The following is a 27,761-nucleotide window of genomic DNA, read 5'->3' as shown; positions in this document are numbered from 1 at the left end:
AAAGGGTCTATACCAGCTATAGTATTATGTCTTTCCAATATTTTTTCAGAAAAATATAAAGAAAGGCAAATCTTTAAATTATCATCAAAAATAAAAGTTTCAATTCAGTTTTCCAAACTTTCTAAAAATACACAAAAATTTCTAATTCCTAGTTAACCTAACACTGGTGGAGGTAGTCCAAAATATCGGACTTTTTCAATGCCATTGAACGATTTCTATATTTTATGTGCCAGGAAAAATCAAAATCGTGAAAAAGCCTGGAAAACGTCAGATATTTCGGACTATGGTAGAGGCAGTGTTCATCAGTATAATTTTTTTTCCAGCAGGAATTCTTATTAAAGCATTAGCCCTCAACTTTAATGGTCAACTCGATGAATAGTCAACTGACCATTTTATGCAAAATAGTTGAAAGCTTTTCACAAAAGCATTCAACTTCTAGTTGTTAACTGTTTCAGTTCATGACAAGTTGACAGCCAACTAGCCATTTTCGTATGGCCTACGAATGGTGTTTGTTGCATAAACATTCTGCCAGAATAAGTATTCTCTCGCATTGAAATACTATTTTTTAAATTGTTATTTTGTTACGTCTTTGAATGAAGGATGCAAGGTCTGATACGATCGGAAACAGTATCACTGAGACAATGACAATCGTCCCAATGAGACCCATAGACACGGCGCTAGTTCTACTCTCGTACACACTAATCTTCTTACGAATCTCCGTACTGGTTTCCGACTTGTTTACCGTCAGGCTGTTCTTTATATTGCGAATGCTTAATATTAGTTCTTGCTGAGTATCCAAATTAAAAGCTGTGGTGATGTGATCATTATCCAAATTCACATCTGAGCTCGTCGGAGTTGATGGTAAGGTACTTTTTAAGAGATTTTGACATGAAATGACCGTGGTGTTTTCTACAAAAAGAAATGAAACGAAACCATTAGAGCACTGAGTTTTAATGTTTGTTTGTGTTTAACACCGCTTTAAAAAAAATCACTAAAATGGAGACGCCACCACTTGCCGGTGGAGGTCTGCTTTCTGACATATACTCGACACTATGGGACAGGCCGGAATTAAAAAAATCTTTGTTTCCCCTAACCCGACCCTAAATTCTCAAGTTGGGTCGGTAGGTAGGTAAACAATTTTTTTTCTGACAGCAGCTTTGAAAATACATTCTAAAATTTAATGGAAAATTACCTTTATAAACGAGAAAAGTACAAAAGAAAGCGATTTGTGAACAAAATACTAGGTATTATACATATGCCTTATAAAACCCAAATTCAAGATTTATTAATTCACGACTGTTATTCAGTTGAACTTGTGAAATATCTCACGCCAGAGTACATTTATATAAATCGAATAAAAAAAGACAAGATCCCCAAATACGCAAAGACCGACATCCGAGTATATGTCTCCAGTGCTTATAGACAATCAATGTACTTTTTTGAGGGCCATGAGATTTGCAGTGGTTCTAGAGCATTTTGCTTTGGAGTTCAGAAGTGGCTAATTTTAAGACGCAGGTACAAACCCTAATGAGGAACGTTGAAAACGGTCTGAATATGCTAGCTCAAAAATGATCCCCCACTGCTTTATGGCAAAAAAAGCTGAGTACGTCTAAATTTGGAGCAATGGGGAAATGTTCAAATGTCGTTCCAACAAATCTCGAAGGGATTAAAAGCAAAAAAAGCAACCAATCTTCAAGGGCCTAATTAAAGAAAAATACACTTGATGTTTCAGGTAGCTGAATCTTAATTTCAAAACTATTTGGAAAAGTATGTAAACAATATTTAATTGAGCCGAACCGAATCTACAAATGATAAAAATGCTATATACAGTGTCATAGCCACGAAGTTTAACCCATAAATAAAGGTATGAAGAAAGCACATCTGAATTAGATTTATCAGGATGAATATGCAGACATATTTACAACAAATCCTATGGTTCCATAATGGCGGTTATTAAAATTCAAAGTAAATAAAATGCACTGAAATTGAATGATGTGATTACTAGGTAGCCTATGCCCCTCACCTGCTCATAAGGTGGGCCTCACCATGTATTGCGTACCTTAAGGGGCGATCTATGTCGTTCTACGTCAAAGCAGCATTATGTGACGTCACAATAGCGACGTTTGTTTTTTTCCCGCTGACTTTTGCAACTGTGATTATAGGCATAACATTGTTATAAATCAATCACGTACAGTAACAGTTTACAAAAAAAATTATCATTTATAACATTTTATTTGATTTATGAAGTTTGTTAATATTTAAATTCTCTTCCTTTGGTGGATGATTCATAGCAATTTCAGTTGTAAAGAAATACCTCCATGATATACTGATATAAAAGTGCGAAAAATATAAAATAAAATTCAACAACTAAAGAAAGCGGCTGAAATCAGAGAAATATGTTTAAATTTTATGTTTATTAACACTAACAATATTTTCAGGATAAAACTAAAAAATAATTACGAAATGTACTTGTACGTATATTTACTTATTGATTTGTAGTATATGTAGATATTTTGTGTATAAAGTCATTCCTGGGTTCTATTAGGTGTTGGTTGTTGCGGGGAAATGGGGAAGGGGGGGGCACAGAATGATTAGAATGAAGAAGAAAAGAGTTAATCTGTTTAGATTATTTCTAATCAAAACAAAATACTCGATTTTTGCCAAATAGTGTTATATTCAGATGTTTGTCAGTGCTTACTTACCCTTTTTAAGTGCAGATAGGTCAATATTTATGACAGAAGAGTACAAAAATAAATGAAAACGTCATATTTCTCGTTTCTTTTATCATAAAGGTATACTTTTTTCCTTGTTAAAATAAAGAGAGGGGTCATTTCTTTCAAAAAATATGAATTACAACATTTTCACACAAAGACTTTTTAAGATATTACCTGTAGTGCATGTCGGAATTGTAAAAAATACGACAAGAAAAACGGGGTGATACTTGCATTGTGCTCCTTGATAATTTTTCATGCGAGATGAATTACAGTGAATTTGCTTTCATTTTAAAGATAGAAGTCATATGAAATAAATACCTGTTGATTTGGAATGTGATTGACATTTTTGGTACTTTTTAGCGCATATTTGGAGTAGAACAATAATGTCTGAAAATAGTCTATTTTTAGCATTTCACACTGTTTTTGCACGTGCTCTTCCGTAAAAATAAGCATATAAAGGTATTGGTTTTAATACTTAAAAATTAAGAGCAAGTGGTCAGGAAAGAAATGTTAAAGTCTTGAAAATTTCACACAAAGACTTTTCGGACATAGGTCCCCCCTTAAATTCAATAGACAGGTTTGTTTGTTTGTTGTTTAACGTCCTTTTCGAAAATTTAATCACTCGCATGGAGACGCCAAGACACGTCCGAAACACTCTTAATTAGTCATGGTAAATTTTATTATCGAATTGTTTCAAGAGTGAAGAATTCTGATTTGCTAAAGGCATAAGATTGAGACGTCGCCGTTGTTTAATGAAGAACTAATTCTCTGTAATCACATCTGGGCGCCATTTTGTTTCCAACAAATGCTTGAAAATCTCAGTTGAAAAATGTCGGCCGTTCTGATAAAAACTGATTTTATGAAATTGTATTTTATAAAACTTAGTTAACAATAAAAAAAATATTTGAATCATCTTATTTAAAAAATCTTTTCAATTGGCACAATTTAATTGGGTCGGTCGCGTTAGGGGAAACAAAGGTATTTTTTATTTTGGCCCCATTGAGCAGTCAGGGATCTGTTTGTACCAGCATCTACTGCGACGCGGGACCTCGGTTAATACCATAACACCTAAGAATTGGTCTTCACGTCCCACATTGGGATTCCAATCCGAGACGTAAGGATCGACGTCTTACTCCGCGACTCCGGAGGAGCTCTATCAATTCACTGCGCCGCCGACTAATTTTGTTTGATTGTTTAACGTCCTACGTGAGAATTTTTCACTCATATGGAGACGCCACCATTTGCCGCTGGAGAGCTGCATATTTTGACCTATACTCGGCACAATAAGCAGCGATGGACTCTTTCGTGCCAGGAACTTCTGTGATACGGAACCTCGGTCAATACGGTCTAATCCGAAGGACTGGTCTGCACGTCCCGCAGTAGATTCGAAGCTGGACTTAATTACGGTTCAGTTCCTTTATCCGCGGTCTTAAAAGCAGGCGCTCGTATAAAGCGAGGTCCCATGTCGCAGTAAAGTTTGCACGAGAAATATTCCTCATCGTTAATGACCGTGATGAGTATAGATTTAAATTTGCAGCTCTCCATCGGCAAGCAGTGGCGTCTCCAAAGATAAAAAAAAAGTATCGAGAGGGGCTTTTCTCTCATTCATGATTATCTCCCTTCGGAAAACGCCAATAGCCAAAGCCCTTCAATTGAATAAATTGAAATTCTGTTCATATAAGGAAAACTAGAATCACTAGGAGAAAAAAGTTTGTAAGTTCAGTTGTTTCTAGATTCAGTTTATCCTGGCCCAATGTGGTAACCCCCCCCCCCAAAAAAAAATTAAAATAATAAAGTATACACGTGAAATGTAGTTAAGATAGTACATTCACTTTAAGAAGAAAATCACAGTTAATATCAATTATATCGTTCTTTATTAAAATAATCAGACTATTGAAGACATGTAACATATTTCTTATCTACATGTATATAAATCACAACGAAATGCTAATTTTCTACAATGTTTTTTCCTCCCTATTTTGCATGTTTTTCTGTTCTTTCAGATAAAATAACCGTATCCTAACTCATTCTTTATCCAAACATAACGTTATTCTCTTGTATGTAATGTTACCTACCCTCGACATTATCAATCACAGGACAGGTAGAAACAGGATATGCCTCTGTTCTGCTTTGTACAGCGACTGTAGTGTTATCGACACTTACTGCAAAGAGAATAATTGTCAGTCAATGTTAAGTGCTACTCGGTAGGCTTTTTTCAAAATGCCGGATAAGAAATGAAAGAAAAACGTTTAGTTACTCATTTATTTACGTGCTCTGCTAGCGATTTGTGTTGTTCCAATGGACTTCTGAGCTAAAGATACTTAATTATTTCCTAGATCCTACTCATTAACATTTTTCTATATTAACGAATAATCAGACAACTACCAGGGATGGGGTTTTGAATAAGTTCCATTGTGCCAAAAAATATAATAGTCTTGTTTCCGGATACCCAACTTACCCTATTTTTTTGCACCTAACCCTGAAGTTTTTTTCAGTTTTGAAAGAAACAAGAGGTCCATGGGTCTTATAGGTCACCTGAGCATCATGCCACAACTTTTCAATGATTGAATTTGGTTCATGTTTTAAGCTAGATGCCATAACATTCCCAATTTGAAAGATTGATTATTGTTTTTTAACGCCGAGTCGGCAATATTTCAGCCATATTTCGGCGGAGTAATTTAAATATTGTATGAACGGTTTTGAAAGTTTTTGGTTTCTCTGGCGGCCCCCAATGAGCCTACTCTTTTTCGAACTCCAGAGAAACGATCTTTTACGTGCCACGGGGGTTGTTATCCTTGACACGGGGCACCATTTAACGTCCCATCCGACGGACTTTGAATTTAAAAATTAAAAAACAGTTAAATTCAAATATACAAAGATAATCATGCTTATAAAAATATTAACATTTAAATCTTATTGTAAAAATCTGTTTCTTGCAAGTATTGTAAAATTGCACTTGGAGTCACATTTGAAAAAAAGATCATGCATTGTTTTAACACCATTGAAAAATTTATTTCGAACAGGTGTAAAATCAGAACATTCTAAAAGTATATGATTTAAAGTTATGGCACAGTCACAAGATATGCATTCAGGTTGATGTTCCCCGCTCAGTAAATAGGAAGGGGTAAACCTTGAATGTCCAATTCTTAATCTTGAAAAAATAACTTCGTCCTGACGTTTCAGACCGAAGTCGGATTGTCAATAAAAATGTTTTTTCTGTAAGACTTCCAAACGAAGCAACAATTTTTACGACTGAAGCTAAAGCTATACAACTTGCTTTTGAATATATTAAAACTTCGGATAAAAACTCTTTTACAATATTTTCAGATTCGCTTTCATGTTGACAGTCCATACACAATATGAACACTGATCATCCGTACATTTTGGATATATTAAATAAGTTCCATCATCTTGCTAAACAAGGTAAAAATGTCGAATTTTTTTGGATTCCAAGTCATATTGGTATTCCCGGTAATAACAAGGCTGACATTGCTGCAAAATCTGCTCTTCAATATGAATATGTACCTTTTAAAATTCCTTACACAGACCTTAAGTACCTTGTGAATATTTATGTAAATTCTCTTTGGCAAATATTTTGGGATTTTTGTGATAGTCAAAAATTGTATTCAATACAAAACAAAGTTAATCAATCATCCGACTTCGGTCTGAAACGTCAGGACGAAGTTATTTTTTCAATTTGAAAGAGGCACAATTGCTCATCATAACCATACACTTAGCAATTGCTTAGTTTGCTTACTTAATACCCATAGACAGGGTATGGGAACAAAAATGTATTTCAACTAATCAGTAATATTCAGCAATAATCATTAGCGCCCCTACCACACATGAACCCCTGATCCTAGGTCCATACATTGCACAATTTTTGAAACGGCATCCTTGCTTATCAAAAATGTTTGATTAATAACCAAGGAGAAGGTTTAAAACGATTAATTCATTTTTAGTATACAAGTAGAGCCCCCCCCCTCTATGGTACCCATGACCCAGGGCTCTTGAAATTCACAATTCTGGAGGAATACATACACAGGTAGTTCATCTGCTTAATACCCATGAGCAAAGAAGAACATTTTCTAAGATTTCTTGTATTTTCACTACCGGTATATAATCAATAGTGCCCCCCGCCTAACACCAGAACCCCTGAACCTGGGGCCATATAATTCACAATTTGGAAAGAGACAATCTTGCTCATTGTAACTATAGTTTGTTTAATACCCTCGAACAGAGAAGAATTAATGCATTTTCACTATAAAATCAATAGAGCCACGACCTAGCATTAGAACCCCAGACCCTGGGGCCATGAAATTCACAATTTTTGTAGAGGCAGCCTTAATCAACATAACTATGTACTTGGTTAGTTTATTTAATGCCCAGGAGCAAAGAAAAAGATTTTCAAAGGAATAATGCATTTTTTCTATATAATCTATTTAGTCCCGCCCTAGCACTAAAACCCCTGGCCCTGGGGCCATGAATTTCACAATTTTAGTAGAGGACTCAATTTTGATTACAATCATGCCAACAATTTGACTGCTCGAGGTCCAGAAAAAAAGAAGATTTTTAAAGACAGCATTAAATTCAGTTGTTTTGGCTCCACCCCTCACACCCCAGGGGGGTATACACCATAAAATTGACAAATTTTTCCCCTTCACTCATACATGCTAAATGCAAAAATTGGTTAAATTTATTTGAGCGGTTGCAGAGAAGCTGAAAATGTTCAAATGTTAATGCACCGACGACGGACGAAAACAGATAACAATAGGTCACCTGAGTTACCTAAAAAACTGAATCGCAAACTTTATTCTAGACAATTCTAGCATTGTAAATACGGGACTGCAAATTCCAAACTCTCATATCTGATTTTTTGAGAGGGGCAGTCAAGACATAAAAATATACCCCCATACCGTTTGTTTACCTTTCATGCAGTCCTTCACGTATAAATTGAAACCATTTGCTGGCCTTCTTTTCGGTGCTTCTTTTGAAATTATGAGATTGCATGATAAGGTGTTGTTGTTTGAAATCAGTATGCCCCAGCAACTTTTATCAGATGTAAATATGTTGTCACAGACTGCTTTACAAGATTCGATATCTGCCGCTATTTCAAGGAAAGAGATCGATGAATTTTTTGTCACATCCATGTTGAGAAGACTGCGATAGGGACAAGGTGCTGCAAATAACATTACATTTGTGATATTTTTCTTTTATATGAACATAATAAAAGCTGACATGTTCAATTCTGTATAAACTTGGGGGGGGGGGGAGAGTCAAGGTCATGTTGTGACCAAATCACATGGTACAATATGATACATGTATCTACATGCAATAGGACTATCTATCATATGTAGACTTATGTTTACTGACATATTAACAAAAAAAGTTTACATTATTCCTAACGTTCAAACTACTTGTCTGCTTTGACCTATACATGTAAATTATGGCTGAGTTTGGAGAATTTGATATGTGTGGCCCAGAGGTAGTTTAAGAGCTATTTCAACTGTTTGAGATAGAAATTATGGATCATTTAGATTTGACGAGTGTAGAGTCTGTCTCCTCATCCCAGATCTCGAAGAAATGAATGAAAACTTGAAAAACCAGAAGTCTCTGTCGAGACTGTAGCTCTACTGGTTTATACTTCAAACAAAGGAAGAGAAAAGTAGCAGTTGGGGCTTGAAACTTTAAAACAGCAATAAAGAGAAAAATGATTCTTGCTACTCATCAAAATAAAAACCGATGCACAAAATTATGCATCTTAGTATAGTCTACTTGTGTGCCAAGTTATATTGAAATCGGACCAAAACTGTAGGAGGAGGAGCATTTTGAAAGAATTTCACAGAAATTTCTATTTTTAGTAACCATGGCAACACCATTCATCGAAAGCAAAGACCGATGCAGAGAATTATGTATTTTAGTGTAGTCTACATGTGTGCCAAGTTATATTAAAATCGGACCAAATCTGTAGGAGGAGTAGCATTTTGAAAGAATTTCATAGAAATTTCTATTTTTAGTAACCATGGCAACACCGTTCATCAAAATCAAAAACCCATGCACAGAATTATGTATCTTAGTGTAGTCTACTTGTGTGCCAAGTTATATTGAAATCAGACCAAAACTGTATGAGTAGTAGCATTTTTTAAAGGATTTCAAAGAAATTTCTATTTTTAACAACCACGGCAACATCGTTTATCGAAATCAAAATCTGATTCACAAGTAGACTTAACTATGATACATAATTCTGTTTATTGATTTTTGATTTCGATGAATAGTTCTGTCGTCACGGTGCTGTCGTGGTTACTAAAAATTGAAATTTCTGTGAAATCTTTTCAAAATGCTACTTCGCCTACAGTTTTGGTCCGATTTCAATATAACTTGGCACGCAAGTAGATAACACTAAGATACACAATCCTTTATATCGGTTATGTAGTAGTTATACAATAGGTTTTAGTTGGTTACATAACCAATTCAAACCTATTGTTTAAGTCACATGTATCAGAGCCATGCGAGGTACTTGCACGTGCAAAAAAAAATTTCGGCGCTTCATTTCCCGCATACAAGTCATTTGATGCGGACGGCGATAAAGCAGCGAAATGGAAATGAACGATACGTGCGAGGGTTTATTTGATTTGAGGAGCCTTTGGGACACGAAAATTGACGACATTACTCTTTCGGAAGCAACTGAGCAGCTGTGAGACACTACCATTGACATTATTCTCTTGCAAGCAACAGAGCAGATAGAAAAGGAGATTGAGTGCAAAAATTTGCTAGAGAACATCACCTTATCTCAGGCGATCAACTTGTACAACCCCAGCCCCGATGACATGGAATTGGACTACACGGTTGATTTTGATGTGCTCACAAAAAAGGAGGGAGGATCTAAGATGTCGTTGGTCATTATGAACATTTTGTAAATGACAGTGATTTAAAAGAGTTGCATAATTCGACAGAAAGCAAGAGCACCCGCAAGAACACAAATTGGTCTGTAACTACGTTTAACGACTGGCGTTCCGCTCGGATGTTGACAACAGGCGACCAGATTCCGGATATTCTGATTTTACCGGCGACCATTGGCAAATGGAGAAAACAACGAAGTCCGTTTCAGTGTACAACCCATTGGAATCAACAAATTATCTACAATTATGAAAAATATGTGTGACAAACCGGAATTCCCGGATTCTTTTCTAATCATTCGGGTAAGCGCACTTGCGCAACCGCTCTCTATCAAGCCGGGGTACCAGAACAGGAAATCATGGAACGTACAGGCCACAGATCTATTGAGAGTGTCCGCAAATACAAGCGTCCGAGTTAGGAGATGCTACGCGATATTTCCAACGCGTTGGAACCAGATGAACCGATCAGCAAAAAGGCAAAATCCTTGGACGAAATTGAAAATCCAAAGGATGGAGATTGCGAGTGTAGAAACACATTTAACAACTGTCAAGTATTTTTAAATTGTTGAAAAGCATGTTGTTTTAAAAGTTGAGACGACGTATTATTTTTTCATTTTATTTCTTAAAGCGGACTAAAATGTATGTGAATTTTGTTAATTAATGTTCAGGAAAATGTACCTTTTCAATGATTATTAAAGTTGGAAATTTATGCAAATGATTTACGTCATGATTTCATTGTAGCAGTTTTGCCACGCCTATTGGGTATCAATGGTTATGTACAGATCCCACAGTTAAGATCAAAAGAAAATTACCGCTGCTATGGTACATTGATTTGATGAACGGTGTTGCCATGGCTTCTAAAAATAGATTTTTTTTCTTCACAAAATACTAAAAAAATGCTACTCCAAATACAGTGTTAGTCTGATTATAAGATAATGTGGTATACATGTAGACTACACTGATATACATTATTGTCATTTTTGTTTGATTTTGATGAATGATGTTGCCATGGTAACTAAAATTGAAAATTCTGTAAAATTGTATTAAAAGTTAATCCTAGAGTTGTAATCTTCTTGCAGTGTTGCTAGAAAAGGGGACTTAATCAAAAATCATTATTCTATTTATTGCTGTTTTAAAGTTTCAAATCCCAACTGCTACTTTTCTCTTCCTTTGTTAATAATTATAAGTACAAACCAGTAGAGCTTCGGTCTCGACAGAAACTTCTGGTTTAGTAAAGCTTTCAGACTGTATAATTGTAAAGTAGTATACATTCTCGAATCATTGATGATTGGAAGATTTATTTTCATTTCAGTATGTAATGATGTGCTGTAAATAGTGAGTATTCAAATATTGATATGAAACATCAAATTGCTTAAAGGTATTTGCTCTGTGGTGATCAACATTTGTTTTGACTGTACAATATAACATAATCGGAGTACATGTATTGCGTAACATCAAAGCATTTTTCTATTTCTCGTTGACAGTTTTATTGTATAATTTGATGCTCTGTATAACATGAAGCATGTAAACGGAATATATAAGCTGCTTTGCCAGCTTACGAATTTTCGATACAAGCACAGAAGTAGATCAATACAGATACAGGCCTTTACTTTGATGTTTAGGGATTAAAAAATCATTCAAGTATTATTAAGTGTCACTAGTATTATCTAGGTATCCTTTCGTTTTTTATTGAACTCGGAAACAGCGGTACATACATTAATTTCACTTTCGATCAATTTCCCCCCAACGCCTTTTCAGACAGTACACAACAGTGGGACATAAAATTTAGCACGTTAGACATTTCAACAACAAGCACCTACTGACTTTAGAATTTTCTTCATCGAGCTTTTTATTCTAAATTTTTCTTTGTCTTTAATTAATCATTTACGTCATCAAACTTTAATTAATCATTTACGTCATCAAACGAAAATTATCCTAAATTCTGAATGTAAACACAAATACTCTGAAATTGATATTAAAAGGATGCTTGAGTTTCTGATTGACAATATCTATGTGGTCTTTGGAGACCACGCCTTCCAACAATCTCACTTCAGGAGAAGACGGAATTATTTAATAGAATTAATGCATTTTCACTATATTATCAAGAGTTCCACCGTTACCCAAGCAGATCTGACCTAAGGGTAATGAAATTCACCTCCGTGGTAGAGGCACTCGTTCTATACATGTAACAATACATTTCGCTTCCTTGAGTTTTATCCAGAAGCTGTCAAAGAAATAAAATGTTTTTCACCATATAATTAATAGAGCAATCCCAGCCTTTTCAGTAGAACCCATGAGACTGGGGACATGAATTTCGCAAGTTTGGAAGAGGCTTCCTTTGCATATCATAACAATGTACTTGATTTGATTAAATAATACCCAGGGCAAATAAGAAGATTTTTAAAGAAATGACTAACTTCACTGTATGATCTATATAGCCTGACCATGAATTTCAAAATTTTGGTAAAGGGTTCAGTGCTCCATTTCAATCATGCCAACAGCTTGAGTGCTTGATGTTCAGGAGTAAAGAAGAACAGGTGGGCATGCAGGGACCATAAAATTCTCAATTTTTGTTTCCTTCATCCTTAGATGCTATAGGCCAAAATTGATCGAAACGGGTTCAGCGGGTTCAGAGAAGTTTAAAATATAAAAGACGGCATACAAAAACGGATAGCAATTATAGGTCACCTGAGCGACCTAAAGGCTAAAGAGATCTTAATGGTAATCTAACAACCAAGATTTACGATAACCGTGATGACTTTGTTTTCAGTCGTCAACTTCCCTTACGTCGCCCGCTTGGCGCAGTGGTTACAGCGTCTGCTATAGAATCGCGAAGAAGTTGATCTTAAAAAAATTTGCAGCTCTCCATCGGCAAGTGGTGGCGTCTCTGTATGAGTGAAAAGTTCTCGAGAGAGACGGACAACAATATACTATCAATCAATCAGCTTCCCTTACTTAAACAGCAATATATACCTTTATCACCTGTAAACGGGGTTTATATCTCTCAGTTGATTTGATATGTAATAGAATGCTCTACGTATGAACAATTTCTAGAAGGAGGCGAGTTATTGACAGACAAATTGCTGATACAAGAATATCCGAAGGCGTGTTTAAAGTCTCAAATTTAAGTTCTTTGGTCGACGAAGGATATGGAGATTACAAACAATATTCAATATCAAAGTCCATAAAACAATACAAAATAAGAGAAGAGCAAACACGGACCTCTAAAACATCAGAGGTGGGATCAAGTGCCATGGAGGAGTGAGCATCCCTTGCTGATCTGTCACAATGCAATAAACTTGTCAGCAAATGCATTTATCATTGAGTCAAATGCTGACTGACGTTTTTTATACTAATTGTAAGGCTGTCATTTACACACTGAATTGTAGACGCAGTTTTCCATTATTTCCCGATCATGACGGGGAGCACACGGCGGGCGTGCTCTGCTCCAAATCTGTATGTGTAATGACCTTTTGAACTTGAATTCTGTTCGTTATACATATATATATTTCATGTATGCATATCTTAGTAAGCCACAGGTTTCGATGTTTTCATGATGTTTTGCGTTTTAGAGAATTCCGAAAAATTATAGTTCAAGTGTACTAGTAAAATTAAAGAAAACCCGATGTTGAGTTTGGTTTTGAATTTGAAACAGGCGCCCAAATATATATATATATATATATATATATATATATATATATATATATATATATATATATATATATATATATATATATATATATATATATTGGATGCTTCATACATATTATTGTGTCCATCGCGCCTTCAGAAATATAGATCCTTGGTATTTTGATAATCTTGTGAACCTTTCGCGGTCGGTTTGATGTTTTCATTAATTCATCATCTTGTATCTATTGTTCTTCTTACTTCAATTACAGACCAGGTAAAAACATCCATCATTACCGTTGATATTTATCTTGTTAAAAATGACGACCTAAAGGCAATCAGTTTAAAAAGCACTAAACACAGGGCGTCCCTAACTTTTAAATGGCAACAGAACTTCATTTTTATCATGACTTTTGTCTAAGACTATGTCATTATCTAATTACGAAACTCCTGAGATCAAATACTTCTATTCAAGTATTCCTACGCGAGTTTCATCCACCTCACTTGTAAAAGGATTCCTTAGCTTTAAGAAACAGAGATGCATCGACAATTCCATAAAACGCTATACTGAGCCCCTATCTTTACTCATCAAAAAATTACCAATAGCCTAATTGCAGAACGAACTTCAGACTTTTGGTGCTAAAAAATCCTTCAAATTAAATATTGATTTCAATAAAAATACGTTTTTTAAATTAGATAAATCAATTATTTTCTTCAAAAGTAGGGAACATCAAAACTTGTTAAGACTTTCCTCGCGAAAAATTAAAAATTTAGCTCCTTATTATAAAAGATCTAATAAAAGCTAAACTCGAAAATCTATTCGAATTTGATTGGCAGTTATTGTGTCCTTTAAAAGCCGGACTATTTTTGTAAAAGTTCCTTTGGATTAGAATGTCATCACAAAAAAGGAAACTATAGCATTCAATTCCACATGTATCAAAGATGGTCTATGAATTTCTATGTCGTTCTCTTGATTCACTTTATTATCTGTATATGCTATTGTCTTGTTTGCTGTCTTATCTTTCTTACTTTGGTTCTTGTCTCTCAATATGTTTTCTTCTTTTAATCTGTTCAACTCTACACTTTTGTATTCTTTTTCTTCAAGAATCTTTGCATCCTTGTCTATGTTTATATGATCATCTGCTTTTTGGCTATTTTTAATTTGCTTCTTTACTTCTTGATCTTTTATTACAGACTCGTATTCACCTTTCGTGCAGCCGTTTTGATTATCTTCTTTCTTCTGTTCTAGCACAGGCTCTTTAGCCAATCTGCATTCATTGTCTCAACATTTTCCCCATGTTAAGGTCTCCTGAATCATTCAGGTGACCTATTGCTATCTGTTTTCGTCCGTCGCCGTACGTCGTCAATCGGTCGTAAACTTTTGAACATTCTCAACTTCTCTGGATCCGCTGAGCCAATTTCCACCAATTTTGACATATAACATCTAAGGGTAAAAGGGAACAAAAATTGTGAATTTCACAGTCCCTGTCCTTCTGGGGCAGAACCACCTCAATCTTTAAATATCTTCCTCTTTACTCCTGGACCCCCAAGGGTCAGGGGTTCTGGTGCTAGGGCGGGGCTCTATTAATTATATATTGAAGATACATAAATTCTTTGAAAATCTTCTTTGCTCCTGGGTATTAAACCAGAAGTCTCTGTCGATACCGTAGCTCTATTGGATTGTACGTATAATAAAGCAAGAGAAAAGTAGAGGTTGGGACTTAAAACTTTACAAAAGCAATAAATAGAATAATGATCCTTGATCAAGTCTCTTTTTGTGGCAAGATTGCAATAAGACTACACCTGTACACTAGTAGGAGTAGCTTTTAATAAAAATTTTTTACAGAATTTTCAATTTTGCTTACCAAGCAACACCGTTCAGCAAATTCAAAAACACAAAACTAATAATTATGTATCTCAGTGTAGTCTACTTGCATTCCAAATTATATTATAATCAAAACTGTATTTGGAGTAGCATTTTGAAAGTATTTCACAGAAATTGCTAGTTACCATGGCAATACCGTTCATATACAAGAGGCCCACGGGCCTTATAGGTCACCTGAGTATCATGTGTTTTAAGCCAAAAGCCATGAAATTCACAAATTTTGAAAGAGGCACCATTGCTTATCAAAGGATAGATTTCAAAGCATTAATTTATTTTTAGTCAAAGTACCCCCCTGGTACCCCTGACCCAGCAGCCCTGAAATTATCTATTTTGAAAGAGGCCCCTTTCTTCATTATAAAGCCAGCATTTTTTTTATGTTTAGGTTTAGTTATGAACATGAGAATAAAAAAGTCCCGAAGGAGTAGGAAATACAATTTTTTTTTGATAAATCAATTATTAACATTTGTACATTCTTTTTTTATGCTATCCTAATAGGCTCCTTACCACTGGACACATAATGCTTACAAATAGGAAAGTAGAACATGTAATTGCTTATTTCATCATCTGCCAGTTTGGGCCAGTTGTATAAATTTTGTGATGTTGATCAAAATATACTTTAAAAAATCAATTCTTTAAAAGTCTTTCAATATATCTTCATTTTTTTAATATGTGTTAGGTGAATAAGTAGACATTGTTCTAAAATTTACTTGATGCCTAAAATTATAATTCCTATCATAAAACATACAGGGAGTATTGGTGAGTAGGGTCAACATTTTTTCAATTAAGTGTAAAATAATTTTTCTGGCTGATACAAATGATACTACATGCCTGTATATATTTGTATATTCTTGCCTTTTAATAGTTGAATTTTTTTTTATTTCTTCAGGTTATTGTTTATTTCTTCCTCAAATGGACTTCACTTCTCCCATAGTTTTATTCATTACATCTGATGCATAAGCAACCCTTTTCTGAAGAATGATGCTTAGACTGTAAGCTATAACAGAGACCTAAACAATGTCCCTGGCAATATGCAATAGCTACCACGGGCAGTTTAAAATCTAGGGGTGGAAAATAATTTACACTTACTTTTGAAGCGAATACATAATTATCTCACCAGCATGTCATTGTGCATCAAAGTCGTCAGCATTTTATTTGTCCTTTGAACGGGTGAAACGTTTTGAATTGCACTCTTATCGATGAATTTTACACTAAACCAAGCTATCTTCTCAGGGTAAATCTAGCTTTATTTACCCGCCGTTTCATCTTAAAACCGGAAGTGCGAGTTCGTAAATTTGAAATCTCGATCCCGACTCAAATTTGACATCGGATAGAAAACAAATTGTTTTATTTTTTTCTGAAAATTCAAAACCTTGAGCGGAGGGTTTGTAAAACTGAAAATAAAATAAATCCTGGCCTTAAATATGTAATTAGATCATTAGCATATTAACCAGGAGCAAAGGATAAGATGTTCAAAGAATTCATGCATTTCACTATATAATCATTAGAGCCCCACCCTAAAACAAGAAACCCTGACCCTGGGGCCATAAAATTCACAATTTTGGTAGAGGCACTCTTGCTTATCATAACTATGTACTTAGTTAGTTTATTTAATACCCAGGAGCAGAGAAGAAGATTTTCAAAGAATTCATGTATTTTCATTATATAATCAATAGAGCCCCGCCCTAACACCAGAACCCCTGACCCTGGGGCCATAAAATTCACAATTTTGGTAGAGGCACTCTTGCTCATCATAACTATGTACTTAGTTGGTTTATTTAATACCCAGGAGCAGAGAAGAAGATTTTCAAAGAAATAATGCATTTTCACTACCTACTTTTTTAGCCCCGCCGTAGCACTAGAACTCCTGACCCCAGGGCCATGAATTTCACAATTTTGGTAGAGGACCCATTGCTGATTACAATCATGCAAACAGTTTGACTGCTTGATGTCCAGGAGTAAAGAAGAAGATTTTTAAAGATTGCATTAATTTTAGTGGTTTTGGCCCCACCCCTCAGGCCCCAGGGGGGCAGGGATTAGAAATTCACAATTTTTGTTTGTCTTCACCCATAGATGCTTTGTGCCAAATTTGGTTGAAATTGGTTCAGTGGTTGCAGAGAAGAAGCTGAAAATGTTCAAATGTTAACGCACGACGAACGACGGACGAAGAACGACGACGGACGAAAACGGATAGCAAAAGGTCACCTGAGTTTACTCAGGTGACCTAAAAACCAATACACAGAATAATGTATCTTAGTGTAGTCTACTTGTGTGCCAAGTTATATTGAAATCAGACCAAAACTGTAGGAGAGGTAGCATTTTGAATGTATTGCACCGACATTTCTATTTTTAGTAACCACGGCAACAACGTTCATCGAAATCAAAAACTGATACACAGAATTATCTATCTTAGTGTAGTCTACTTTGTGTCAAGTTATATTGAAATCAGACCAAAACTGTATGAGGAATAGCATTTTAAAGATATTCCACAGAAATTTCTATTTTTAGTAACCACGGCAACACCAATCATGGAAATCTAAAACCAATACACAGAATTATGTATCTTAGTGTAGTCTACTTGTATGCCAAGTTATATTGAAATCAGACCAAAACTGTAGGAGAAGTAGCATTTTGAAAAAAAATGTTTACAGACAGACAGATGGACGGACGACGGACGCATTACTATCGCATAAGCTCTTCTAAGTACATAGTTGTGATAAGCAAGAATGCCTCTTCCAAAATTTTGAATTTGATAGCCTGAGGGTCAGGGGTTCTGCCTTTACCAAAATTTCCATGCAAGTTTTCTGTTATGAAGGCGGATTTTCACGTAAATTCAATTGTTCAGTCATCAAGAAGCTTCCCTGGAACATGTATGTCTGAATTTCGTGTATATGCTTTTGGCAATTGCTTTTGACTATCTTGCATACAACCACTTGAGAGAAAGGCATTGTCTAGATATATATCCTTGTGCAAAACAAGCTCATGAAGAATTCTCACTCTTATCTCAATGGTCTGTTTTGGATCCTCGAAAGCAAATATGCTGCCACTAGAGGCAAGAAATTTCAATCTGCCATTGTTTTGCAAGGATATTGAGTACGTGTATTTGGTACATCAGCAGGGTAAAGATCCATTGCATTACACAGCACAGAATTTCGTCAAACTTTGCAGTTATTTAGGACACAATGTGTAGGTTTGCATATTACAAGGAAACTCGGATTCCTTTATTTCTTCCGGGAAATTTCCGCACTTTTCAACTTAGATTTTTGGTCATACCTTGAATATAGAGATGAACAGATTGTCAGCCGACTCCTCCTAAACCGCTGCACAGAATTTGCTCAAACTTTGAAGATATTTAGTACACAGTGTGTGTATATATGCATATTACCAGGAAATTCCGATTCCTTTATTTTCTGGGAATTTAGGGACTTTTCAACTTTAATGAGATTTTTGGCCATACCTTGAATAAAAAAATGAACAGATTGTCAGCGCAACTTCTCATAAACTGCTGCACAGAATTTCGTCAAACTTAGCGTATTACCAGAAAATAGGGATTCCTTTATTTTTCCCGGCAAATTCAGCACTTCGAGTTTTCGGGGACTGTGGGGTATGTGAGCTTGCTCACTTTTTCTTTCATTATTAAAAAAAAATATCTGTTTAAGATAAAAAAAAAAGAACCAAAATAGAATAAATATCACACATTATAAATTGAAAAATAATTTTAAAATTCAATGAAAGTCACATTTTTTTTTCTGTTTTTAAGAAAATTTGTCTGTACTGTTACAGTGTGATGTCTTTCCTGTAACAAAATCACTTTTTCATGTTTAATAATATAAATTTGAAACAACAACTTCTTTTTGAGAGTGTATTCATTTCAGAGACTACTTTATTAAAAAAAATTATGATTGATTGATTTTATATTGTTTAACATCCCTCTCGAGAATTTGAAAAATTAATTGCCAGATTAATGATAAGATAAGACTTAACTCGCCATTTTATTATAATATTAGTCTTTCCTGATGCAAAAATGGTCTTTACTGTTTCGATTTTACATGTAACAGGATGAACAGTAACAGGATAGACAATTACTCTATGAATATTTATTTCGCTTATTGGGTACCATACAAAGTTGATAATGAAATAGCTATGAAACAAATTTTTTATGTTATTTTGTAGGGAAAGTTACAATTTCTTAGTTCATGTTGAAGTTTATTTTCAGTGTAACAGGAAAGACCTTTTTTTCTACTGAGTAAATCATATTTACATTTTGGACATTTTCTTCAAACCCACCAAATTTGAAAATCTAGAGACAACAACTTGGCTTCTTGTAAATGAAATCGAGGCTGATAGTAAGTTTGGAACCAAGAAAGGTTCATACTAAATATTTCTATTTTTCTAACAGCATAACAGGAGAGACAAACTCATGGAACACACATTTAAGCTTTCATTTTTTTAAAAAACAGGCATATCTAAAAATTATTTAAGTGTTTGTATGGCATATGTTAAGAATGATTTAATGCATACAACAACAAAAAATGAGAACAAAATGAACTGAATATGGTTACAACACACTTGTGAATTTAGCACGAAAGTGTAGGAGATGGAAAAATATGCTTGTATAGGCATTTGTAAATGCAATTTTTAATATATTATGCAGCAACAATGCACAAGTTTATATTATTCTTACTTTCTTTATTTTTTATTGGTGGGTGACCAAAATTTTGACTGATTTTGATAATAATGACTCTTGTAGGAACCCACACAACTTTATCCCCTTAAACTTTGCTGCAAGGGGACAACGAAGTCACTAAAACACTATTTATCTATCGAAATGAACGCAAATTAATCACCTAGTCTGCTAATCTGTTCCTTATTTAGATGTTATACTGACAAAAGATGATAGTCGCCCTCGTGACGCAGTCTTTAGATCGTTTACTTTTCAAAGGAGTTCAACCCTTACGTCGCTGTTTAAAATTCCCTCCGAGAGTCATGGAGACCGGTTCTTTGGATATTGTTTAACGTCCCTCTCGAGAATTTTTCACTCATATGGAGTCCTTTGGATAAGACGGTATAATCGTAGATCAGTCGCAACACGAAGGCGTTGGTACGGGAAAAAAAAATCCCCAAGTACTGAGTTAAGGTCTAAATTATCATAAATTGGTTTGTTTGTTTAGGACGTGTCAAGGATAACAACCCCTTTCCAGGCACGTAAAAGATCGTTTCTCTGGATTCCGAAAAATACTAGGCTCACCAATGGCTGCCAGAGAAACCAAAAACTTCAAAAATGGTCATACATACTTTGTTAGCTCGCCGAAATATGGCTGAAATATTGCGACTCGGCGTGAAACACTAATAATCAATCACCAGACAGTACTATTCAATGTACTCTTCTCGAGTTTTTCATTAATGTAGAGACTACGAACTGCCGGTTGAGGGCTGCAAGCGCCAACTTATAATTAATCGATGCCCAAGAGCATGTTCTAATGAAGCATATCATTCTGATTCAAGTACGAAGATATCTGAAATTTAGAAATGCTACTAAGAAGATGATATTATAGGGATTTCTACAGCCTCGTTAAAAAAATTAATGTTCGTTATTTTGATCTTGATAGCAAGTATAACTTGGCATTTGATGATATATTGGTTATAAACCAATGGCAAAGTCTTTTTTTACCTTTAATTCCCAAATGACTTTGGTAAAGGACATCGTATTAAGCATGTTTGTCAGTTTAAATATTCGGGGTTTTTCTTTTAACAAACATACTAGAGTCCCCCATCTTTGATTTTCAAGAGCATAACGTTGGATATTCTATGTAATACTCTTACTTCATATTGGCATTTTTACAAGGCAGATATGTTTTAGACCCTAATATGATAATATATGTTTTAATATATATCCGGATTTTGTTTTTTAAAGATGATTTTTGATTGTTTTGTTCTAATATTACGCCATTTAATTCGAAAATGACAATTTTTAATACTAATTTGTGATTGAGTGATCTATAAAAATCAATCAGTGCCAAAATGAATCAGTTGAAAGGGATTTGACAAAAAGTCATGTGCTCGATACCTTTTTGTTGTTCGCAGATGTACGATCTCGGTATGTTACAATCTACAGTTCTCCAATGGCCAAAGAAGATCCTAATACATCTTTGAGTGGAGGGCTTGTCCGGTTCGTTGCCCACTGAATCCCAGATTGTCCAATCCGACGGAGCCAACGGCTTACAATCATCCCAATAAAATTCTGTGGTGGATCCACTGTTTATATCATGCAATCCGAGCCAGTAATCCCCTGTAAGACTTAAGGAGACAAATTTTACCTGCTTAAAGTAAACTACATTTAAAAAAACTAATTGTCAGAGATAAAATATGAATGTGTTGCAAATGATTTTAATTTTCTATAAATAAAATATAAACACTAGAATCCAATAAAAAATGAAAATTAAGATCATGGCAACTATAACAACATCAGAAGTGGGATCAGGTGTTTTGGAAAAGTAAAGCATCCCTTGCCGACCGGTCACACCTGCAGTGTTCTCCTTCATATGAAAGAGTGAACAGGCAAAAATAAATCCGAAGTCAGTTTAGGTTTCAAAGTAATGGCCCAAAAATTTGTCTGAAAATTCAACTAAATGATTGCAATAGCTGACAATGTCAATGTATCGACAAAAGTATTTGCAAAAGTTGACTTTTAATGAGACTGTGGAACTGAAGACATAAAAGATTACTGTCAGATAATCTTAGCGAGTAAAATTAAAGTACTCAGAAGTACAGAGAGCCGGGCTCATTTTCAGAGTAGAATGAATTTCTTACATAAATCATACGTTTATATTGTATTAAGAGATGAATAACAAGAATATCAGATTAAAAAATCCGATGAAAAAAATTATTTTAAAACTATCAATATAAATGATAAGACACTGACAGTGAGTTTTCGATCCTATTACCACGGTCCGATTTTGTCACAATCAGAATTAATCTGGTACCGCATCTGAATGGAAACAAACAGACCAGTCTGGTTCCCTCTCCTGCTTTTCCTCGTATGTGTAGGGAGCTACGATAACACTGATTATCAAAAATCCTTACGCTAATGAACTATCACGTTCTTTGACTTAAGACTGAAGTTTTCAGAGTCATTACTACTAATGTTTATTTATTTAGATAAAACTTCGTTTTATTTTGTTGCTTTATTTAGCGTATGTATTATCTCAAAAGCGGTTGAGAGTAAGAACTATATTTTTGCACGTAACTTTAAAATGGCGACTATGGGGTTGACTTCCTGTTTTGAACAGGATGACATGAGCTCTTTGAGCAATAAGCCCGGCTAAAAATTATATTTAATATGTAATGGTAATAACAGCTTGAAATGAAATCAAAGAAATGAATGTCAAATAATAAAATAAAAATAGCATTTTTACTTACAAATCAGTAAGTAGGTTTGTAATAGCGTTGAATTTTTCAGGTGTGTCTAAAGTCAGCATTTTCTGTCCTTTCATTTTACACAAGTCTTTGGCTTCGTTCCAGGTAACTGCCTGACTATGAACTGTGATGTCGTCCAGCTTCAGCAACTGACTTGATATCCCTGGAATAATATTTTTCGTTATTAGGGACAAAGAAATTATGATGATAGTTACATTTTTAAAAACAGTCTGACATAATTTTCCATTTTAATTTCGGTAAAAATCTTTCGAACAAAGAAGGAGAGGGCTGTTACAATGCACTTTGAAAAATTACGCACTTTGAAAAAATAAAATTTCTTTTCAAAGTGCTTTAATATCGACAATATTAACGCACTTTGAAAAAATGTGTATGCATATCTTACGTATAATAAATAATTGAACCTCTTTAATAACTTTTCGGTGATAAGGTCACTTCAGGATGTGAAAGTGAGCGATTTTGATTTTTCCATAATTTGAAATTTTTATGCTTTCTCTCTTAAATGTTTTACTGTAATTAATTTTTTCCAGTTTGTATGCGTTTTATGTCAACTAACATTTATTGAGCGTCATACCAGTTAAACAAATACATATATTTGGGTATAGCATAGGCATCGGTAGCAAGCTGGGGGGGGGGGTTAAGCACACAAATGATTTGCGAAGATATACATAATAAAGGCATTGAAAATTAGGGCTTATCTTGGGGGTCCATTTTCAATTTGCTACGGCTATGTACAATGTATAAAAGAGAGAGAGATAGTTGGCCGAGAGATCTTCTACTCGTCAGTCGTCTTCTCCTTGTTCTTAGTGAGGTTAAGTAATTACATGTAAATTAAAAAGTTTTTCGAAAGCTATAATTATTAAAATTGAATCTTTTAATTACTAACATCTAAGTCTAGATTTTTTTTTAATTTTATACATCTTTTTTTCAAAGTGCGTTATATGTCCCTATGATAAAAATATTTATGTACACTCTTAACGCACTTTGAAAAATTTTTTCAAAGTGCGTTAAGTGTATCCCAAATTTAACGCACTTTGAAAATTTTTTTCCAAAGTGTGTTGATTTTGTCCCAATTTTAACGCACTTTGAAAAAAAAAATTTTTCAAGGTGCGTTGCCACAGAGGGCTTACATATTCTGAATGCATTTCAATATGACAAGACTTTGCAGTATATATTTAATATGAACCTGTCGTTTGCCGCATTTTCAGATGATTCTTGATAAGGCTTTCATACACCTCATGTGTATTCTCTGCAACTAAACTTGAACATTTAAAAATTTGAAATTAGTGTATTTTTATGAATACATGACATGCCTCATAAAAGAATGTGCTAAAATTACAAGCATCTGCGATGAGTCCTTGCTGAGAAAACTGTTTCGAAATTTTGTTATTCATGTTACAGAAGGTTGACATCGGATTTGAACAAAAATGAATCATACCATATGGCATGCTTCAGCAAAGATTGTGCTTAAATTTCAATTATCTGCAAGGAGTAGTTGCTGAGAAAACTGAAACGAAGAAATTTTTATGCATGGTACAGACGGACACACGGCTAAACAGGAAGTTGACATCGGTTTTGAACAAAAATTGATCTCACCATATCGCATGCTTCAGCAAAAAATGTGCTTACATTTCAAGCATCTCCGATGAGTAGTTGCTGAGAAAACTGCGACAAAAATTTGTTAAGGGCAGACAGACACACAAGGGTAAAACAGTACACTCTCTCTTTCGGAACTGGGGTATAATAAGAATGTAGTGGTAATGACAATTTTGAGTATGTAGCGGTAATGATACATGTACGCATCCTTACAACATACATGTACATGTATTAACACTTACATAACATTGGAATGTTGTTCCATGTCAAAGTGAATCAATCGATGTTCTTCAAGTACGATTTTATTAGCTTCTTTTAACATATGCATTGATTGATATTTTAAAAGTATTTCTTTGCAATTTTTAAATGAATATAGATATGCTTGTAAAATTTACTTTGTGTATCCTGTTTCTGAAGTAACCAGGGATCCACGTACTAAAACAACACGCTTTAGGTTTAACCTTATAATTGATTTTCTCCCCATTTAGACAATAAAATGCTGTATGAAAATTAATGTGCAGCTGTTGGAGAAAATTATTTTTTTCTGCAATAACTGCAACAACAATTCCCATACTAATACGTATTACTGTGAAATTTGTACATGTACCTATAAGACCACCTTTACAATAATGTTGTTTGTCCTCTCACGACTCAGGATAAAAAAAAATTGTAGCGGAAGGAGGTTTTTCCCCAAAAAATTTCAACATCATGCTGAAATTTCAAAATTTATTTCCGGAATGCAGAAAAAATGATTATTTTTTAAGTCAGTCCATTTTTAGCCAATCGATCGGGAGAGGGCAAACATTTTCTTTCAAGATAGCTTAAGGTGAAGCAGTTAAATATTGTATTTTTGAAACGTACCTCATTACATATTTCATTGATGAAACAGTCGCTAATCAAGAAATATACACTTGTGGTTAGTTTAACTGTATTAACTTTGTGGTTTTATGAAGAATTAAAGGAGATCATCTTAAAGAGAAGCTGTGCCGCAAAAACGGAAAAATAAAAAAATATATATATAATTTTTGCAAGGCTCATTCAAATTTTGTTTAATTCTTTAAAGTATAGGGTTTCATAAAATTATACGTATCATTACCTAAAATATTTATATATATACAGAGAAAAATTATAATTATAGTATGCCTTACCACAAAAATATTGTTCATTCCTCCCTCCATGTTTTAACTTACGTGCAAAAAACATTTTCTATTTTTAGTAACCAGGGCAACATCGTTCATGGAAATCAAAAACCGATAAACAGAATTATGTATCTTAGTGTAGTCTACTTGTGTGCCAAGTTATATTGAAATCAGACTAAAACTGTAGGAGGAGTAGCATTTTGAAAAATTGTTTACAGAAAGACAGACGGACGGACGCCGGACGCATTACTATCGCATGAGCTCTTCTAGTAGAAATCTTTAAGAGTCATTCTCTGTAAGCATCAAAATGGGCTGCATGGAAATTGATTCACATGGATTTTGCTGAAACTTGGTGAAATAATTACATTATAAGCCCTATTTACAAAAATATTATTAAAAGTGATCAATTGGTCTTGTTTCCATGGCAACCAGGTTACCTGCTTTTGCACATAGGTGGTAAACACCTAAAATGATATTTCTTCCCATTAATGTACATTTAATTAAATAATGGTGATTATTATTATTCTTTCCTTTGAAATAATTTGTTATTTGTATTTTCTATACAAAAAAGTTGAAAAATATTTTTTGGACCTGCCGGTAATTGCAAAATAACATAAAAATTGCTTTAAAAAAGGGGGTGGAACATAACGATGTACACAAAAAACGCAGGCACTGGTGGAATATTCTGATGCTCTGAATTTCATCTTATACATTTATGAAGAACATATGAAAAAACTGGAGAGGTAATGTTTACTTTAAGAAAATAAATTGATTGTAAAGTTTGTAAAAATCTCTAAATTTACACACATTTTTGTCAAGAGTTATTTCCCCTTTCGGTAATCTTTTGCTGAAATCTATGAAAATGAAAGTGAAAGTACACAGCAGAAAACGACTTTGAGGTGTAAATACTGTCTGTTTTGGATATTTTCAGGGATTTTAATCCAATTTGTGAAGTATTTAACATTATCCATAGTTAAACTGTCAAATGATTGTTCAGACTTTACTGTGTCTGAGAGATATACATATTTGTGTATAGAAGTGATAAACTTAAAAATGGATTGCATCCTATGAAAATTCCTGCCTATGTGACAACAAGTGCTGTATCATTGAAAAAAGTGTTTAAAAACAAAAGTAACGTCAGTAAAATGGACTTCAGAGCTAAGGGTTGGTTAATAATTAATAAAGGTTGTGATGACATATACATGGCAATAAGAAGATCACTAAACAAGTACCAATGAAATATTTACCACGTACATTGAAAGTTGCACATATTTTGTGTGAGTTTATAAATAATAGGGCATGACTATTTAATGTAAAAATAACTTAAAAGTACCCAAAGCATAAATATTGGCATTATTCTAATTATATCAATAATTTATAGTATAGGCATATTATCAATCTTATTAAAATCAGATGTTGATGAAAATAATATAAACCATCTGTCAATAAAAATTATATATGTTAACCGAATTAAACTAAAGCAATTCTGTATATGACAAAAGCTAACTACTGTAGACGTACTTTTTTCCACGGGGTCATAATTCCGCGGTATCTCAATTTTCTGTTTAATCCACGTGTAGAAAATAACGCGGATTTCATAGACTGTCATTTTATGCCTTACGTTTATATTAAGTACGCTTGGACAAATTTCCGTGGAATTTGTAACCGCGAACATAGCGTAAATTAATACCACGCGGAAAAAAGTACTTCTACAGTACCTCATAACAGCTTTTTAATTGTGTGCTTCAAAAAAAGGCGGGGGGGGGTAATAAGTTATTGCCATGCAAGGTATTTCAATTTTTTAAAGAATTAATTTCACTTATTTTTTCATTTTTTTTTTTAATATATTTTTTTTTGTTTTTACATGAATCACATCGCTAAACTGAACACGTGACAGAACTGCAAGTTTCTTTTAGATTTCAGTTTGTGCAGGGCTGAAATTTGTTGATGCAAATTTTTTTTGAATGGGGATCGATCATCGTGGGTGAATGTGCCCTTTCATTTAGGATCTTAAAGTTATTGCAAAAAAATGAAAGAACATAGAAATTTATTTCTTTAATATCAGGTTATTTTATTGCAACAAAGAAAAAAAAATAAATTATTTAATTATTAAGATTTTTTGTCATAGCAAAGACTGTCACAGTTGAATTTAAGCCAAATTTATAATACAATGTGTACACTTTACTGAAACAATATATATAATAATGAAGGAATACATTAAGGTTTACAGGGAAATATGGCAATTTTCAGTGGAGAGGAGTTCCTTTTACGTACATGCGGAAAATGGAGATATGTAAAATGGTCGTTGTTGAATCATAGATTTATGTGCCCAAATTATAGCTGAGAAAGAAAAATATTATATTTGATTTTGTCATATTTTATCACAGGAGTTCGGGTACCTATCAATTTTACCGAAATTTTCAGTAAATAAAAAAGATACGTAATACCTATAATTATAGCTATTACGTATCTT

General features: G+C 34.1%; 1 protein-coding gene across 1 annotated transcript; it reads right to left on the bottom strand.

Moving 5' to 3' along the window:
- Positions 1 to 24: 24 nt before the first annotated feature.
- LOC134277991 (uncharacterized) lies at positions 25 to 26,897 on the bottom strand. The gene is made up of 6 exons (XM_062760295.1): positions 26,810 to 26,897; positions 22,539 to 22,698; positions 21,187 to 21,416; positions 7,642 to 7,893; positions 4,790 to 4,876; positions 25 to 909 (listed from the first exon to the last, which is right to left on the bottom strand). Exons 1-6 carry the CDS (start codon positions 26,895 to 26,897, stop codon positions 566 to 568), a joined length of 1,161 nt encoding a protein of 386 aa, XP_062616279.1. The 3' UTR covers positions 25 to 565.
- Between the last annotated feature and the right edge of the window lie 864 nt (positions 26,898 to 27,761).

Source organism: Saccostrea cucullata, unplaced genomic scaffold (assembly GCF_032062105.1).
Source record: "Saccostrea cucullata isolate Sc308-1 unplaced genomic scaffold, CSIRO_AGI_Scuc_v1 ctg735, whole genome shotgun sequence".
NCBI lineage: Eukaryota > Metazoa > Mollusca > Bivalvia > Ostreida > Ostreidae > Saccostrea > Saccostrea cuccullata.
The sequence above is the reverse complement of the archived record's forward strand: the minus strand, read 5'-3'. Positions and strand labels throughout refer to the sequence as shown.